At 44.7% G+C, this 20,099-nt stretch overlaps 1 protein-coding gene across 1 annotated transcript; it reads left to right on the forward strand.

Moving 5' to 3' along the window:
- The first annotated feature begins 15,303 nt into the window (after positions 1–15,303).
- LOC4326345 (uncharacterized) lies at positions 15,304–20,074 on the forward strand. The gene is made up of 14 exons (XM_015766140.3): positions 15,304–15,536; positions 15,655–15,695; positions 16,330–16,399; positions 16,495–16,643; positions 16,756–16,851; positions 16,948–17,018; positions 17,291–17,352; positions 17,485–17,548; positions 17,632–17,716; positions 17,795–17,921; positions 17,998–18,080; positions 18,164–18,224; positions 19,090–19,229; positions 19,351–20,074. The coding sequence occupies exons 1-14, from the start codon at positions 15,461–15,463 to the stop codon at positions 19,642–19,644; spliced, it is 1,419 nt and encodes a 472-aa protein (XP_015621626.1). The 5' UTR covers positions 15,304–15,460; the 3' UTR covers positions 19,645–20,074.
- The last annotated feature ends 25 nt before the right edge of the window (positions 20,075–20,099 follow it).

The following is a 20,099-nucleotide window of genomic DNA, read 5'->3' on the forward strand; positions in this document are numbered from 1 at the left end:
AAGGCGGCACATGAGCTCGAGAGAGGCACTAGGTGTTGCCGGGCAGCATGATTGCTACTAGCGAGGTGTATAGCCACATTTCAAAGACACGCACATAATGCAGTCTTTGATCTAAATATAGCTCGTCAGCTCTCTTGCTCTTTTCTTCTTCTCCCATTTTTTTCTCCTTTTCTTCTATCTCTCTTTTCTCCTCTTTTTTATCTTCTTTTTTTTCTTTTTTCAGCAAGCTAGGACTAACACCAACTTCAACCCAAGATGGCCTTGGTTGATGGAACTCATCATGAAAAGCTCGTCGACCTTCCCCCCACACTTGGACTTTTGTGTCGCAAGACATCAAAAACCAAGTGTGTGATGTCGGATTCTCCTATAGAGTGTGTTCCAATACCAAGGATCACCAAAGTGTACAGTTGATGTAGCTAGTGTTCTTAGACATCGCATGACCCTCGTTCTTAATCTCAACCTGCAATGGTTAGTGACCAAGAATACCCGAAGGTGCATATTATCCTAAAAACCGGTTCTTGCTTTTATTGGAAAGAAAGTGTAACGCTCCGCTTTTCATGAGACGTTAAAAACTAATTCGGCAAAATCTTATATGCGAAAATTTCGTTCTTTGTGTGCGAGTCTAAGTTGTGCCATGGATCTCAATTCAATCTCCCGTTGTTCCATCTCGTTGATATCAAAATCCCCCACCTCAAGATTTCAATTCCGATTCAAGTCTCCGAAACTTAATTGTCTCCATTGAATCCTCGCCAAATACTTGTCCCGATTCCAAAATTATCCGAGTCCACTTTGAATCCATTCCTTGACTCCTCCCTGTTTTCCTAAGACCAAGTATCAAGTTCGAAACCCAAATTCAAATTCCAAATCTCCTTTCCCTCCAAACCGATTTCCTGGACAAGAGTCTACTTTGCCTCCCTCAAATCCTTGTGGACCGATTCTCTCTCGGCCTATCTTCTCCCCCGGTCGTTTCTCTCCTCACGTGTGTCGCCCGTGCGCTGAGCGAGAGACGCTCCCTCCGTTTCCTTTCTCTCTCTCCTCTCGCCGCGCTATGCGCCGTCGCCGTGATTCGATTTTCGCCACCGCCTTTGAAATCCCGCCGCCACCATCCAAACCTCCGCCGCTGTTCGATTTTGGCCCGTGACCGCGCGTCGTGGTGGCCGACTGGCCGGTCGCCGCCACCGTCAGCCCTGTCGCTCCTGCGCCGCGCAGCCGCCTGGCCCCGCTGCCCTGCCGCGCTGCGCCACGCAGCCGCTCGGCCCCGCGCGCGTGCCCAAGCCGCTCCACGCGCGTCCTGCCAAAACCATGAGGTCGAGCTCCCACTCCCATCCCTCTCCCTCCCCAAATCGGCAAAGAAGCGAGCTCCTTTTCCCCCTTCTTTTTCTCTTTTTCCCAACCTCAGCCACCGCACCTCCTCTGCCGCCGCTTGGCCGCTTGGACCGATGCCAGCCGAGCTAGCGCGACTGCCAGCTCACTCCCCTTGACCGCCCCAATGTCGGTTCCTTCCCCTCGAAGCCCCATCCGCCTATAAAACCCAAGCCGAGCTCCTCCTCCTCTCTATCCCTCTCGTTTTCGCCTGCCGCGCATTGTCGCCCTGCTCTGCTTGCACCGTCGTCGTTCGTCGTCAAGCACCGGGGAGGCCGGTGCGTGCGTGGACGTGCGACGAGGAGCTCCGGGCACCTCTTCTTCCCCTTCCCCAGCCGCTCCTAGAGAGCTTGCTCCCGCGCCGCCGCCGCTCGTCACGGCGCCCTGTCCCGACGCGGTGAAGCATCTAGGCCCCCGTTATTAATTTTGGTAATTAATGACAAGCACTAATTGTGGACTAACTATTGTCTTTGAGCTATATATTTTAAGTTAGGACCAAGTCATATGTGCGCATGGATGATTATCGATGGATTAAAATTGACGGCGCAAAGCAAAGAGAAAGAAGACGGTAAAACTAGTGCTTTAATTTAGAACTGATCGAGGTGTAGGGCGATCAAATTTGCTAGTTTATTTGTTAGTTTCACCGTACTATCAAGGGGGGTAATGACCTAGCAAAGAGATGATTAAATTGCCACATTAGGTCATTGCATTTTCACTTTGCTCTCTTTTTCATCACACACACACACAATCATTTGCCCTTTTACTGGGCTCGGCCTGACCAGGGGTGGTCAGACCGGCCACATTGTGGCGGTCTGACCGGCGCGGCATGGCCAGTCTGACCGGCGCCACAACTGCGGTCTGACCGGCGCATAAGGCCGGTCTGACCGGCGGCACATGCGCAGTCAGACCGGCCCCCTAAAGGCCGGGATGGTGCTGCTCGGGGTGGCCGATACAGAGCCGATGGAGCCGTATTCGGTCAGACCGAGCCGAGGCCGGTCTAACCACCCACTCAACACCGGTCTGACAGGCCAAGCCGATGGGGCCCTCTGACAGCGCTACAATGGCTAGTTTTCTAGCCGTTGTAGAGTAGCACGGTCTGACCGGCCGCATACCTCCGGTCAGACCGGCAGAGCACAAAGTTTGGGGATTTCGCCCCCAACGGCTAGTTTTGGTTGGTGGGAGTATAAATACTCCCCCTCCAGCAGCAAGGGAGCTCTCTTGGCACCCAATTCAATTGCATACACCCCTTGCACCTCTCTCACACCCACTTGAGCTTTGTGTTCATCCATTTAGTGTGTTAGAGGTTTGATCTAGCCAAGAGTCAAGTGCATTGCTTCCATTGTAGAGCTAGTGTGGCACTTGATTGATCATCTCCACGCCGGGTCATTGCTTGTTACTCTTGGAGGTTGCCGCCTCCTAGACGGCTTGTGGAGGAGTTGCCCGGTGACCTCTCCGAGAAGATTGTGGAGGAGGCCCGGCGCCGGTTTGTGAGTGGTTTGGAGTTCACCACCTTCGGAGTGAAGGAAGAACTACCCTAGTGATCGAGGCTTGGGTAGTCCTCTCCGTGGGCCGGCTCCCGCCTTGCCCACCCCTTGACGAAGGGGGCATGCGGTGGCTTCGTGGTTGAGCGGTAGAGTTGGGCTCGCCTCAACGAGGAGTAGGAAACCGGCGAGTTTCCGAACCTCGGTGCAAAATCTCTTGTCTCCTTGTCTCATTTGATTGTCGTATTTATATTTGTGCAATTTACATTTCTAGAGACAAACTTGAGATCATATCACCCTAGGATTGCTAAACATTGACATAGGAGTGTGATTTACTTTCCTAGAGATATAATTGAGCCACTATCACCCTAGGTTTGAAAAACATAACTTAGTTGCTTAGTTAGAGTTGACCCTCACCAAGCCTAGCAATTTAGGTTAGTTTTGATTAGGTGTCATTTAGTTTTAAATCGCCTATTCACACCCCCTCTAGTCGACATCTCGATCCTACATGCGGTAGCCCTCCGTTCCTCTTCCTCGCTTGCTCTCCCCCTCCTTTAACTCGCTTGGTAGCTCGGTTAGCCTTCCGGTGGTTCTTAGGCGCCGCCCCAAGCCCCGCCGCCGCTCGCCATAGCCTTGCTGCCATCGGCGCTCGCTCCCGGAGGCCGCCTCTCGTCGCCGGACCTCCACGGCACCTCCCCATCCCATCCGACGCTAGAAACGGGTCCCCTGAGTCCTAGAGATGCTCCCACTCCGCCGAATCGAACTCCCATTGCTCCGGTGGATTTTCCCCTTTTGCTCGCCGCCAGCCGCCGCCATCGCAATCCATCGCCATTGACCTCTCCCAAAGAAATCCGAGCCGTTGGCTCACTCTCTCTTGTCTTCCTCGTCATTCCGGTGTGCTCCCTGTTGCCTCTCACCGTCGCAAGGTGTCCCGGTGAAACCGCCGCCGTCCGCCGTCTATCTCGGCATCCCCCTTCTTCCTCCGCCAGCCGGCCCGCGTGGCTGCCACGAAGGCACCACGTCGGCGCCAGCTCGACCGGACCGAGTCAAGCTGACCCCGGTCAGCCGCTCCCTCCGTCTCCCGCTCGCGCGTGCGGTCCACCGCGAGCCGTGAGGCTGCGCGTGGGCCCGACGCGTCTCGGTCCATCCAGCGCACCGCCCGTGCGCCATCCCCACCGAACCCTAGCGCCGCCCTCGCGTGCGCCCATCAAACCGTGGGCCGTGTCACCGACAAGCGGGCCCCACCTGGGACCCCGCTCGGTGCACTCGGTCCACCGGACCCCCCCCCCCCTCTCCCGTGCCCTAATGGGCCGACCCCCGCGCTCGCCAGGCCCAAAAAGGCTCGGCCGAGCCGCGCAAGCCATCGGGCCGCGCCCTAAGCCGCCCAAGGAAGTCTGATTCACGTCTCTCCTTTATTTCTTTTCAGAAGGATTTAATAAATCCTTTTTCCTTTAGACAGAAAATCCTTTAATCTTCCAAAAATCATATCTTCCAATCCGTAGCTCCGATTGACTCCGTTCCACTTCCAATAATTCCGTAAAATTCAGATCTATTTAATGGCACTAATTATTAGTCTAAATAGGATCTTTATTTGGTCTTTTGTTTAGGTTTTTATTGTTTGCGTTTAGTCGCGGTTGCCGGATTATCATCAGTCTTGGGCCTCTCAAAGATTCGTGAAGCTTCGTGAAGACCTTGAGCAACGCAAGTCACCCTTTGATCAATTGCTCCTATAATTGGAAAATCATTATTATTTTGTTTGCAATTTGCATTATTAGAATCACACACTTAACATGCTTGGCCTCGGTTTGTGTGCCAAACCGACGGACCTACCTAGTAGTTGCACAAATTCATGTAGGCTGTACTACCCTGATTCCTTGTCGCTCCACCCTTGTGGTACTTCAGTATCCGTGCTCTCTGAGCGTGTATACCAAATATCCCACATACACCGTTGTTTGTCGAAAACTTGGGAAATGGGTTTGTGAAGCCTTGAAAACCCGACATGTGGTGTCGGTGTGTTTGAAAATAAAATGAATTGTGAAAACTCACGATGTGGGAGCCGTGTCTACGTGGCGCTGTCCCGTATTCGCATATAAGGACCGATTCCTATGGGAAACTCATCGAGCATAATCACAGTGCAACCACAAGGTGGAATGGGACACCCTGGCTAAGTAACTAGTCGGTTCAGGGAAACCTCGCATGCCAATAGTTGGGAACACCGGGGCAGGGTCGGTTGGAGCCAAACTGGGTTCCTGGTAAGCAAGAAAGAGAAGCTTGCAGAATTACCGATCGAGGTGGTTGGAGTTTGATTTGTGAAAACTAAAATGGCCTATATTTATGTGAGGATTTGATTCTTCTATGTGGCATGAGGTGACCCTAAGTCGGCTTGAGAAAGGCTTTGTCACAAACCTCTCACACCGGCCAGTGTCTAGAGTAAGTTCGTGTCTTGTGGGTAAAGTGTACCCCTCTGCAGAGGTTAACTAACTGTTCGAACAGCCGTGCCCACGGTCATGGGCGGATGTGAGGTGGTTCCCGTTGCGTAGATTTGATTGCCTGTGCTTTGCGAAAAGTTGTTGTGGAATGGGAATCGTAACCAGAATCAACCTATGTGGCAGATGGATGACCTGAGTGGTCAGAAACGAATCTGTGTGATTCGGGATGTCTGTGGGCATCATAGACTAGGCTTCCCGAGTGGAAGCGGATTGCTTGCTGCTTGGCAGCTGGACTCTGGGAGTCCGCAAAAATGAAAAAGGCTCTGGGAGCCACCTAATCAAGTGAAATGGCTCTGGGAGCCGATAAGTAATGATCTAACCCGGGAGGTCGGTACATTACCATTTGAGTTGTTGAAAAGCATCTCTTAAAGTCGAATCGAGACTCAAGTCTCTTTTCGGCCCGAACTTAGAAAGAAATAAATAACTTAGTGATTTCATAATGATTTCAGACAAAAGATTTGCAAAACAATCTTGCCACTCTTCCAAGCTTGCATTAAACACCTAAATTTCCGTGACTTGCTGAGTACGGAAGTACTCACCCTTGCTCTATATAAATATATATAGTTCCTCCGCCCTGAAGTTGAAGTGAAGTGAAGATTAGGGTTTCGTCCTGGTTCCCAGCCGTCGCCTGTGGTGTTGGGTGTTAGACCATTGGTTCCTCTGCTGCTGCTATTGTTGGTGTTTCCTCGTCCGGGTCGTCAGTTGCATTATCAGGCTGTTTTGAGCTGCAACCTATGTTAAGGTAAATAAGTCCTCTATTTATTTTAAGGATTGCAATGATTCATATTTGTCACCGTGGGTACCAGCGCTATGTCCTGGGACTGGTACTGAGATCGCGGTTTCGTAGGAAGCGGTTCGCGCCGTTTTTCCTACGACACGCTCCAGTCAGGTGCTGTTGTACGGCGGTGCCGGATTGGGGTGTGACAGAAAGCTTACCATGATAATCCGGGGTATCTCCTAGCAGTGCTTTGTTTATTGTCACAAGCTCGACCTTAGGGACATTGCTCTGCAAGATTAGTGCCACAAACAAATACGAGATTTGCAGTATTTATGATAAATATAAGCGTCTACAACAACACCTCTATACATGTTAGAAATGATGACCGAAAGGTGGTTGTGGTCCTCACATAGGGAAGTGGTACTAATCGAACAGGACTCTGGGTATTTCTTATGTGAGCATGAATCCTGGGGAATTTTGAAGGAAAAACTTTCATGCTCATTTGCGGAATGCTTTCTCTCGTCCTCCAGAGTCGATGTCTCAAGCTTGTCCGTAGCCTGAAGGTTTTCCTTCTCAAGAGATACATCATGCAAGAATCGGGTTGTTTCTTGATGATAAACAAAAACAACGTTCTGAGGACCAGAGGGACAAGGCTTAGGCTTGATCGAGGGTGATGAGGGTCGTTCAGTTTCATGATGATGGGAAATAGGTTCAGAAGAAACGAACGAAGATACAAAAATCACCTCCTCGAACGGTTCATGCTTGGGATGAGCCTTCGTTTTGCTGAAATGATTCAGGGTGTTTCCATAATCTTCATAAAGATCATCCCTGAATTGGAATGGAATTTCCGAAGGATGAATTTCTTCTTCTTCAGGCTTCAGCAATTGGAATGAGGATTCGGCAGTTGAGTCGGGTTCCAACTCCACGTGCAGAGGTTCCTCATGGATAATCTCGATCTCTGGGATGGCTTCGCTTTGGCCGAAAGAATCATTCTCTAAGATCAGATCTAAGAGTTCTCTTCCTTCGACGGTTGTCTTGTGTGCGAACGATCCTCCGGCGGAAATATCAAGATTTTCAGCAAACTCCTTGTCTAACCCATACCGAAAATGTCGTAACAACACATGGTCGGGTAAAGACAAGTCTGGGCCAGACTGAGTTAACAATGAGAATCTGGCCCAGGCTGCACCGAGAGATTCCTTCTCATTCTATCGGAAAGAGAGGATGTCTAATCAAAGATTAATTACACGGGTTAATGGAAAGAAAGCAAGGCAGAATTTGCACTTGAGCTCCTCCCATTCACCGTGGAATTTCTTGACAGACATAGTGTACCATTGCTTCGCTCCATCTCTAAGAGAAAAAGGAAACAACTTCCACTTTATAGTTTCATGTGTCATGCCTACGATGGATAAACATGAACACACTAGCTCAAAGTCCCGAAGATGGCGGTATGGATTTTCACCAATACCACCAGAGAAGGTTTGCTCTCGAATCATGGCTATAAAGCCAGGACCGATTTCGTAGCCATCGGAAAGGATTGGTTGTGAAGAACAGGATGGCTCACAAAGATCAGCCCGAGAAGCAGAAAGGTTTTGAATTGTGGGTTCCTCCATCAAGGAAAGGAATAAAAGAAGAAGAAATAAAAATAAAGATACGAGGATGACCTAGACTCGGATAAATTAGCAACCGTTCCCCAGCAACGGTGCCAGAAATGCTTGTTAGTATTTCTTACGACCATAGATAAATCCGCAAGCGCACGGAATACCGCTGTAGCACTTTACCTTCGGGTGACCCCAAAAGGATATCAAACTCAGGGAACGTGTGTAATCTACCTAAGGCTAAGACTATCCAAGGACAACAACTGATCATAGGTAGGCTAGGCTAGAGAGGACTTTCTATGTGTTTTAATTATCTACTCTAAGTAAGGTAATTCCCTATCTGTTGCTTCGGGCACCGACCCCTGCTGGTCTGCCAGCGTGGTTCCGGCTATAGCTCTATGATGTATCCGAACATGGAGGATTACTAGGACGGGATTCAGGGCTGTCACCACTTGCCGCCTACCTCTGACAAATCCGGTGGATACACAACAAACAAGGGTATCCTCTAACCTAGACACCATGTCTAAGTTATTAATTACTACTCTAATACTTGTACAGGAACTTCCTTCTTTATCCAGAGTCCTAGTACTAGAGCACTTAGTATAAATACTAAACAATGAACCCGCAAAGATGGAAATATATCTTACTTAAACAAAGTAATTAAATAACATAAGAAATAAACACGAATGCTTACTTTATAGAAGAAGTTCTCCGAACCCGGAGCAGAGTGTACCGACAGCTCTGGTACTCCTCTCAAATTCCTCCTAGGAAGCTACACTCGTCGAGGGAGAAGTCGGATGAGCGCCAAACTTCCGGGCACTCCTCCAGAGCTTCCCCTCACTCTCTACCTTATTCTAATATACAAAAGATACAATAGAGTCTCTTATAATTCAGCTCAAAGTTGTGTGTCTCGGAAATGAGAAGGTGACCTCCTTATATAGGCTCCAAATGACGGCTAGGGGTATGGGAAATGAACAAAACACACTGCAACCGCCTTAGGGGAGAAATCCGAGCCGTCCAGGTGAAAGCAGATGGCGGGAAGGGCTAGGATTGGTTCGGCCGAACTGGTGGGTTCGGTCGAACTGGTGGGTTCGGCCGTACCCAAAAACTCTCCTCCCGGCCTCTCCTTCGGCCGGGAGGTTGCTTATTGGGTCCCCAACAACCTGGGCTATGTTTTGGCCCAATTCTAAATGGTTTTTATTGATTTATTGGGCCTCTAATCCGTTTAAACGTGTCCTAGATGTGCAGAGATGCATTTTGTCGCATGACGCATGTGTTTTCTCCTCAAATTATCTGCATACACATATTTCACCAACACTAGTGGAAATGATTAGTAATAATACCTACCACTAAGTTGAATACCATGTTTTATTTCATTATATGCAGGTATTGACGGTCAGATATTATGATTTAAGAACCGTCAACAGGGTGATGAGGACACAACTAGCTCAGATATAACCATGACTACCTTATGTATTAATAAACTAAAGGTGAATATGTTCTATATTAGATTTACTTATTATATATTTGAACAAACGTTGCTACACAATGAGTTTCATGTGTTTTTGTTTGCAGAGGTACTTGCTTGGGCGAAAGAAAAGAGACCGAGTGTAAGGAATACATGGATAATTGAAGAAGTTGATTGGGACCAAACCAATACCTTCTCCAAGTCTTCTTTTATCTCACCACGTCACTTTTGGTCCATAGAAGACAAGAGATAAAGTTCTACACGTTTTGGATTCGGATTCGGGCCTCCTGACAGCATCAACTTCAAATGGACCTAGCCGCTGATCTAGAAGGAATTTCAGGGCCCATGAGTACTTGTTGGAAAGCTTATGGAGTCTACTTTCAAATGGTTTTGGTCCCATGTCAAAATTCCTACCGAGCTGCCGGGAATCTGCAAAACAAGCCACGTACCTCATCCAGTCCGAATGTGATTTGGGTTTTGGGCCTTGTAATTGTGTCATGGGCTTAGCCCATGGGGGTGTGCGCCCTAGGGCAACCCTAGGACGTCCCTAATTATACTTAATCCGTTGCCGTCATCGTTTAGAGTTGGGTTTTGCTTAGATTATTCTATTAAGGACAGTTTCACCGCTAGATCGGTTTGTGGAACCCCAAATTCGTGTACTAAATCATTCATATGCAATTTGGTTGCAATCTATGTTGTTCTTGCTTGTGTTATTCGATTCGCATGCAGGGATTAGCCTTCTCGGCGAGGTCAACCGGGTTTCGGCACGTTTGATAACCAGAGGAGACGTGGTGCTACGATTGCGGGGCTCAGTAGCATGTTTGTTCAGAAGCCGGATCGAGTTGTGTCACGACTCCGTCCAAATCGACTGTTTATCATTACCTATTGGAAGATCGGGACCTAACTCCCTCATTAACGGGCTTGCCTACGCATGCGCTTGCCTTCTCCTTCTCATGGTCACGCCGGTTCCTCCATGCCCGCGCCATCATGGAGCTTCCCCATCATCACTACTTCGCCGGGACGGGAAGGTTCGGCTTGGCTCCATCCCCTAGCCGACAAACTCCAGAGTTGCACGGTGCATGACTGTCGCTTGTGCGCTCCCACTTCTTCAGGCTGTCGATGCCACCTAAGCTACACAGCTCAGCGCCGCCCTTGAACTGTGGCCCCCAGCCACGAAGATGGAGCACCACGGCGGAATCAACTCCGCTAGCGTGCGCACTGCTCGCCGGACCACCGTTGCCGCTATCGTCGTCGTTCCGCTCGCTCGCCGGTTCTTTGGATGGGAGGAGAGAGAGGGGATCAAGAGAGTGATTAGGGTTAGGATTTCTCACGCACCTCGTTGGTCACTTCATCGGCGCGGAGCAAATCCGAGACATCCATCAGATCAGCCCCGCATTGGGCTGCCACCACCGATGGGCCACAGAAGATCACTGGGCCACGCTCGCCACCGCACTCGGCTCGCGCTTAAACTGGCCGGCCCGGTTTTTGGGCCAGTTTTTAGAAGTAATGGGCTGAATTGAATTTTTTTTATTTTAACCCGCCGATTAAATGTTTAATATTTCAAGAATTTTGGTTATATCCCTCTTAGCTAATTTAAACTGCTAAAAATTATTTTGATTAGTAAGTAAATTATTTCTAGTTAAATGAAACCATGAGAGAAGTTTAGCTACAAAGGAATAATGATATGAAATTATTTTTTGACCAAAGTAATTATAGTTTTATGTCAATTATATTTGTTGTTCTATTCCTTAGTTATTTTCTGCCCAACGGTGTTTTGACAATGAAAATTCTAAGGGTGTGTTTCGGCACTGCTGGTTCCCAACTTTCTCCTCTCGTTTTTCACGCGCACGCTTTTCAAACTGCTAAACGGTGTGTTTTTTTGCAAAAAGTTTCTATACGAAAGTTGCTTAAAAAATCATATTGATCCATTTTTGAAAAAAAAAACTAATACTTAATTAGTCACGCGCTAATGGACCGCTCCGTTTTCTGCCCGCACTGTTCCTAGTTGGGCCTCCAGTAGCGAACACACCCTAAGTTTATTTTATATGTAATTGATTAAGCCAACATAAATTAGTTATATGCATTATTTTCAGCAATGGGACAACTTAAGAATGGAAGAACAATATTGTCAATTCCCTTGATGGATCTACAGTCTCAAAACATGTTTTGGCTTATGCTTATGAGCCAAAATTTGAATATTCAACCTTAAATTTAGAGTTGAATTTAGGTTTTTTTTTTCTCTTTTAGATCGCTAAGAACACGTATATATAAATTATATTTACATATTACTTTTCGTTTGCAAAAATATCATTTCGCTTATTCCGTCGATAAGCGAAACCATAGAGTCCCTAATTTCACTGAATGGAAGAACAATACGGTTTTGAATTTAGCCATGTTAGATTTTGACCAGCGAGAGCTACAGTGCCGCGCTGCACTGTGCTGCTGCTCGCTGCATTGCGGCGCTGCTGCTGCTTGCTCACATGGGCCGGCCAAGGCCCAAGGCCTGCTGCTGCTGTTGGGCTGCTAGCTAGCTTGTTCTCTGGGCTGGGCTGCAGCTGCAGCTTTGCTCTTTTTCTTTTTCTCTTTTGTTTTTTCTCCCTCATTCTCTTTTTCTTCTAATTATTTGTGGGGCATCACACTTGGCCCTAAGAGAGGATCCTCCTGAGGAACTCAATAGAGCTGAGGAAGAATATGAACATCTCAAGTGGACTTACAATGAAAAGTTAGCTACTTGGGGAAAGTTCAACATGATGTCTTTGATGTACATTAAGAGCCACATCGCTCAAGAAATTATTGGAGGAATCATTGATTCTAACAACGCAAAGACATACTTAGCTAATATTGAAGAGAATTTCAAATTCTCATATAAGATTTATGCTAGTACAATCATTAACAAGACGATTACTAGCAACTATAATAGCAAAGGAAGCATCAGAAAACACATCCTTGAGGTGACTCATATGGCACATAAATTTAAATCTATTGATATGGATCTATATGAAGGTTTCTTAGTGCATTTCATCATGAGCTCTTTTGGTTCTAAATTTGGTCCATTTAAGATCAATTAGAACACTCAGAAAGAAAATGGATTATACAGAGCTAATTTCATACTCGGTGGAATAGGAAGAGCATCATAGAGCTGAAAAACAAAAGCTTAAAAACCAACCCAACCTCGCTAATGCCAACCATAAAGGCGAAAGAAAGATGTATCAAGGAGAACGCTCTAACAGCAACAAGAACAAGTCAAACAACTCTCAGAAGCCAAGTGGGAGTAAGCAAGATAGTTCAGGCTCTCAAACTAAAGATGCCCCTTTTAAGACTCCACACTGCCCTTTCTGCGAGGTAGATGGATATTGGCAAAGGAATTGCTCATGTTTCAAAGTGTGGTTAGCTAAGAAAGGTAACCATAATTTTGAAGAAATATCTAATGTTAATGAATTCCTTTATGTTGAATTTTCCCTTAATACTTGGTGGGTTGACTCATGTGACATTGTGCATGTTTCTAACTTATTACAGGGATTCAATACCGTTTAGAAAGTAGCAAAAGAGGAGCAAAGCCTAACAGAGTGGCTGACAAACTAGCCAAGGAAGCTATAATGCCTAGAAGTGTTCATTCAATGTGTGCTTGTCAAAACCGCATCTTGCTTACCCTAACAGAAAAAGCTTTGTAAGTTCTCTGAAAATCACTTCAGATCGGAAAATTGTATGATCGAACATGTCTATATTTCTAGTTGAAATAAAATCCTGGTTTAAAAAAAGACCAGTACTGGACATGTCTGGAAATAATAATGGTCTATATTGGAATTAATTACATAGCATTCATTGATCCTTCAGTTTCAGCACAAGTAATGTATTGTCAGTTGTCACCAATGAAGTTAGTCCTGTTGTGCTACTATGTGCATAAATGCATTTGTGTCTCTAAATATCGTCAACTAGTTGAGATGGTCATTATCTGCGCAAAACGTTCTAATCTTTCGAATAGACAGCTGGAAATGTTTGTTGATACATTCATCTGCTCATTAGAGATTAGTTGAGATTAGCCGGCTATCAATGTTTTGTATCGACAATAATAAAAGGGGTAGTGTATGAGGTCTAAATTGGATGGATGCGGAGATAAAGATTTAGATAAGTTCAAGTCCTCTTGATGAGAGGTAGTTCCCTATTTTAGTTTGAGGATTGTATCCTCTAGAGTTGTATTGATTTAACGATATTGTTTGTGACTTATACCCTTGTAGGCTCCTCGCCCTCCTTTATAGGTTGAGGGGCAAAGGTACAGGTAGGAAACCTAGCCGGATTCGACATCAGTTACCTTTAGTACTTCAAGAGGAAAGACCTAGTCGGGGCTTAGGGCACTACCTTAACTGGTAAAGAAACTCTAGTGACTTAGTTTTCTACAATTATAATTATCTTAGTTATGGTCCACCTCCTAATACCAGTCAGGTATCAGGTCGTGTGGGTATTTGGTACTTATAATCTCCACACCGGCTAACCACAACACAAGTTATCCGTGGATCGCTTCGATTCATGTATCATGTTTTTTCATCCATCGATCTCAGTTCTTGCGCTTGAATAAGTTCAGTCCATGTGAAAAACTTGAATAAGTTAAGTCGATGTGAAGAATAATTTTTCTTTAAAGGATTCAGATAATAAAAATTGAACAAGTCAACAAATGCTCAATATATTTCCCAAAAGGCTCGGATCATGAAAAAACTCAGTTTTCAAAGAAAGTGGACTGATTAATTAGGTTATGGAATGTATAAAAATGGTAAAGTACTCAATTCGTCTCAATGGGCAGTTGTTGGACGACTCCTCTCCCACTCGTGGTCCTAGACATGGGGCCATTTCCCCTTACATCTTGATCTTTACATTGATTGTGGATGACATGTTTATTACTTCCTTTATTTTATAATAAAATCATTTTTAGCCCATTTTATTACTAGTTTCTAGCGATCCTTATATATCAGAATTTGTGAAAGTAAAAGATAAATATATTGGGAATAGATAAATAGAGGAATAATTGCATTGGAATTTGATAAAGTGGGGGTTAATCTTTTTAGTTTTGTATCAGTATTTTTCATCTCCTGTTCACTGATGATAGTCTCCCTTTAGTCCAATCGCAGCGATCGGCAGCTATTGGGAAACCTAAACCCAGAATTTTGAGGAAAAGTATCTTACGCTGCTAGTCCTAGAAGGAAGAATGATCAAGGGAAAATTCAAAAGCATAAAAGAAAGATTCAGCAAGAGAGTCAATTACTGATCAGTGCCTCAGAGAAATATCTGTCAAATGGGGAGAGGTTCTTGTTAAGTTGGTTTTGCATAGCCTCCCCACCCCACCTATGCTATGATCATGTTCAAATTCTCGTATTTGTGATGATCTTAAGCAAATGTTAAGGAATTTCTGATGGGATAATGAATTTGAAAGAAGAAAGTTCATTGGCTTGCATATGACAAAGGCTTTATATCAAAATTGGGAGGAGAAATTGGGTTTAGAGGTCTTGAGATATTCGACCAAGCATTACCGGTCATTAGTATTTGTCATGCTTTATAAAATAATTTTGGAATGGCACCGAATTACCCTCTCCACCTCGGTGTATTCCTAGGCATCATATTTATATTTCCAAGAAACACAACGCTAGTATGAAATGTTTTCTTTTTTACCTTAAGATCGGATAAAAGTTATTGATATTAATTTATAGTTGACATACACTAGCCCAACCTATCTAGTTTAGGAGTTAGTTCGGAGGTGATTATGGGGTGACGTATATTTTAGCACGAGGATATCTCGGCACAAAACTATTTTTTTTACAAGTTTCTTTAAGAAATTCCAAATCCATTTTTGTTTTCAAAACTATAGAATCCGCATAAGTTTGTGAAATCATGAAGCGATAAGCTATCAAAATTAAACAATATACAAACCGGGCTCCCTTAAAATGCAAACCGCGGAGGCCGAAACAGCTACTCCTGATCAACTGCGACGAGGTGCAACGTTAATTGTTACTTTTCCACTCTGGCCCCTCCACTTCCCATCAATTCCCGCTTTTAATCCGAGCGGGGGGGGGGGGGGGGGGGGTGGGTCGCGCTCGCCGAAAAAAAAGCGCCACCGCCGCACCACAAGGAGGAAAAAAAAAAGAAAGGAAAAAGGAAAAAAAAATCCCCAATCCAAAACACACTCCGCCCCTCCGATCCCCCCCTCTCTCAAACCCTAGCTCCCCCCCTCCCCACCACCAATCCCCCACGCGATTCGCCGGATGCGCCCGCCCGACGCGGCCTAGGCCCCTGCGGTTCACCGGCGGTGGTGGGGTGAGAGAGCGCGCGCCGGCGACCGGCGAAGAGGAGGGGGGGGGTCGATGGAGCCGCGCGTGGGCAACAAGTACCGCCTCGGGCGGAAGCTCGGGAGCGGCTCGTTCGGGGAGATCTACCTCGGTTCGTGCCGCCGCTCCCCGCCTTGTGGGGGGATTTCCGTTTTTTTGGTTTTTTTTTTGGTGGATTGTGTTCTCTTCTGGTGTCGCTGAATCTGTTGGGTGTGGATTTGCGCCTGCAGGTACTAACGTGCAGACCAACGAGGAGGTCGCGATTAAGCTGGTGAGTTGATGCGATAATACTCATGTTTTCGCATATTCTACAATTTTCCTTTCCCTTTTTTTTTGGGGGGGGGGGGGGCGTCGGGGTAGTCAATTAGTGGATTGGGGAGGAAGTGATGGATAATTGTTCTGAATCAAAATAACCTATGAATTCACCCTAGCACATTTGGACTGGTAATTTGTGTAATAGAAAGGCCAATAAGCACTGGAACAAATGTCGCCTGCCATACGGCTTGGGAATATTTTGATATGGGTTGGGCTGTGTAAGCTCTTCTGTCTCTTTCACCCAGCTCGTCTGTCTCTTTCACTCTCAGTAGTTTAGATTAGTAACCGTGAATTGATTTTACAGTGTATTTTAAAGGGATGTGGCAGCTGGACCCTTTTCATCTGTTTACATCCATCAGCAAAAAATACGTATTTGTTTACTTCGCTTCTAACTGTAACCCTGTCATTTACAATCTTTTTTTTTTTGAAATGTATGTCACATTATCAGTGTGAGAATGATGTTTGTTATTATGTCTCACTCAGTCAATGTCTCCTGATTGTCCATTTAAACAACTGCAGGCTTTGCCCTATATGGTTGATAAGCCCCTCTTTGGACTGATATGCATTTCTTTTTCTTTGCGTTTGTCCAGGAGAATGTGAAAACAAAGCATCCACAATTGCTGTACGAGTCAAAGCTGTACAGGATACTTCAGGGTGGAAGTAATGCACTTTCTTTTATTTACTTTTTTTTTCCTTTTGCATTCCATTTTTTTTCCCTGGGAGATAATAACCTGCATTCTGTTTTTGTCCTGCAGCTGGGATTCCAAATGTCAAGTGGTTTGGTGTTGAGGGTGATTACAATGTTTTGGTTATGGACTTATTGGGCCCAAGCCTTGAGGATCTCTTTAGCTTTTGCAACAGAAAATTGTCTCTAAAAACTGTTCTAATGCTTGCTGATCAAATGGTACAGTATGAAATTAAGGCCAAGTGTTGTTGCTCTTTGTGTTATTATTACATAGTAGTCCTATCTGGTTAAATGCATTTGATTGTTTCTAATTTCTCCATATTTTTATTAGATAAATCGAGTTGAATTTGTACACTCAAAGTCTTTCTTGCATCGAGATATTAAGCCAGACAATTTTCTCATGGGCCTTGGAAAGAGGGCAAACCAGGTAAGTGATTTAGGTGCTGTTTTTGTGCTTATAGTTCTAGGTCTTAATTGTAACATTAGGTGGCTGTAGTTACATTTTCTCCCTTATCCGTTGTAGGTATACATGATTGATTTTGGACTGGCAAAGAAATACCGGGACACTTCAACACACCAGCACATTCCATACAGGTAATATATTGTAATCCATCTATCTATGAGGTTCATATTTATTAATCTTTTATGTTTGCATCAAATTATCATTTTTTTCACTTATGCATTACTTTATTAAAATTGCCTTCGCATTGCCTACTGTCACCTCACTGGTCACTATAACTATATTGTGTTTATTCATAAAATTTGGTCATCGATGAAAGTTTTTTCTTACCAAGTGCCATTCTTCTTCTGAGTGAGACTTCTACCCGTCTTAAGAAACCATATGACAATTGTCTACTGAAGTGCAGAGAGAACAAAAATTTGACTGGGACAGCTCGATATGCTAGTGTAAACACCCATCTTGGAATCGGTAAGTCTGGTGCAACTTGAATTTTGATCCCATGCCTATGTTAAATGCACAATTGTATGCATTTCTTCAATTATTTTGTCTTGCTGGTAGATCTAGTTTGACAAATGAACTTTGGTATTTTTTTTTCAACAGAACAAAGCAGAAGGGATGACCTTGAATCTCTTGGATATGTACTCATGTACTTCTTAAGAGGAAGGTTAGTTATGTTAGCTTTATTTGATTATCTGCTTATATGGTCTGTTGTGCTCTAAACAACACATTTGCTCTTCTTGGTACCAGTCTTCCATGGCAGGGTCTAAAAGCTGGGACCAAAAAACAGAAGTACGAGAAAATTAGCGAACGGAAGATTGCTACATCAATTGAGGTCATTCTTCCCCTCTGAAGATTTAATTATGGCTATGGACCAACATATTCTTACCAGCATTTTCTTTTTCATCTGCAGGCTCTCTGTCGCGGATACCCTTGTGAGTTTCAATCCTACTTCCATTACTGCCGTTCACTACGTTTTGAAGATTTGCCAGACTATCAATACCTGAAGAGATTGTTCAGAGACCTTTTCATTCGAGAGGGTTGGTTTCTGCACAAAATGTTTCAAGAAATGCTCTTTTTGGGATACCTCTGACAAATTGCTGCTTCTATCTGTAGGATTTCAGTTTGATTACGTTTTTGACTGGACCATTCTTAAGTACCAGCAGTCACAGATAACCAGTGTTCCACCACGTGCTATTGTCAGTGCAAGCCAAAGCACTCCTTTCCTGCAGTTGCATACCCAGATGGGTATCTGATGAATGTCCATGCTCTTTTGTTTCAGGCTGCAGCAGCAGGGCAAAGCTCTGGAATGTCTCCAATAGCAAATAATAATAGGCTATCAGGTATGCAATTTTACAAATTGTAATTGACTAGAAAAAATGCATGTGCGTTGCAACGGGTGAAGTCTATTTTAATCTTATTATTGTTATATGGTTTAGTTAAGATGAAATTCACTGTGGGAGTTCGCTTGGATATATTTTTTTTAGAAAATCATGAGCTGCAGTTAGGAGTTCTATCGTCTCATATTAGCATGCGAGTTTTTTTTAAACAGATTTCCTATATGATTCCTTTTGTATTACCAAAAGTGAACAATCTTAAAAACCGACTCAAATATGGATATGTATTTCCAAAAGCAAGCGAACTTAAAAACCGACTCATACACGGATGACGTACCAAAATACCGGCAAAAACACGGATGACGGACCGCGGAAACATCTACAATTTTTATAACCGACTCAAACACGGATTACGTCCCGCGGAAACATCTACAATTTTTATAATAGTAGAGGAGATATAGATTAAAACCAAAACATAAAATTAAAACCAACTCAAACACGGATAATGGACCGCGGAAACATCTTCAATTTTTATAATAGTAGAGGAGATGTGGTGATAGCTGCTTGTTTCTTTACAATTTATCATCAAATCACAACACATATATCAGGTGATTAGAGCAAAAGGTGGTGCAACATAAATTACGATTAAAAAATGGTAACAGTAAAAACAGTAAGTTATGTAAAAAATGTTCCTTTCTGTTTCCTGCCTATCAGATAATTGCATAACCTACTCTTGCTTGTAACTGAAATCATGGCACACTTGATGAGGCGAGTTTTGAAAAAGATTATTTTGTTTCTATGACCTAGCTCATATGTTTTGTGAAATCTGCATTCATTAATTCTATATGGTTTATGTCCTGAATTGATTTAGCCACTGAAGAGGGAAGAAGAAGCGGGTGGTCAGATGATCCTACACGACGTCAGGTTCCACCTACAGGAATAAATGCTGGCAGCTTATCAAAACAGAAGTCCCCGGTTAGGCCAGACATGTCCACTTCAAAAGATGCTTTGGTGAGTTTTTTTTAGTTTTGTTTAGGTTTGACTTGTTATTGTGATAAATGCTCCATCAAAGCCTGAAGATATTTTGGTTATCTTTTTGCGATGTGATATGTGATCCTCAATTGACTTGTAGTTCTCTAGTTCGACAATGTTGGGTCGGTCAAGCGGATCCTTAAGGCGACCTGTTGTTTCTAGTAGCCGAGAACTGCAAAGCAGCGAAGCTGAACCATCACGTAGCCGCACACCAGATGCAAGTCCTGGGACATTCCAAAGAAGTGCTCCTCCACGTAGGAGCTCACAGATGCTCGACTATTCTGACCCCAGGCATTCGTCATCTGGCAGGCATGCAGCTAACAAGAACTATGAGTCCACTATAAGAGGCATCCAAGGCCTAAATTTTGATGCCAACGATAGGATCCACTACTAATATTGTTGGGATCTTATGCGTAATCGTTTGATCTCTTGGGTATAAAAGGGGAAGTGAGGAGATATTTTCGACTTGCTCCCCCTATCCTGAGATGGATGAGAATGCTGGAGTGTTATGGCAGCCTGCTGACCCGAAGTACTGGAGGCTGGCTGGCTAAATAAAGGGTCGGCCTGGTACTCCAGCGGCTATGACCTTAAACAACGTTTTAAGCCCCCTGTACATGCTCTTGTTTGCTCCTATTGTGCTCTTAGATGCTGTGTGTTAGTCTTTTTTTAGATGTCATATCCTGTATCAAGGTTGTCAAGATATTTGCCCTCTGGGTCACGCGTCGTGTGTGCATTTCGATGCAATTGCTGTCTGAGAAAGTGTGGAAATTGTAAGTAACTTAAAGTGATTATTTATTGACGTGTTTGTGTAGTGTTGCGTTTTAGTTTGTGCTCTGTTATTTTGGCCGC

Source organism: Oryza sativa, chromosome 1 (assembly GCF_034140825.1).
Source record: "Oryza sativa Japonica Group chromosome 1, ASM3414082v1".
NCBI classification, from domain to species: domain Eukaryota; kingdom Viridiplantae; phylum Streptophyta; class Magnoliopsida; order Poales; family Poaceae; genus Oryza; species Oryza sativa.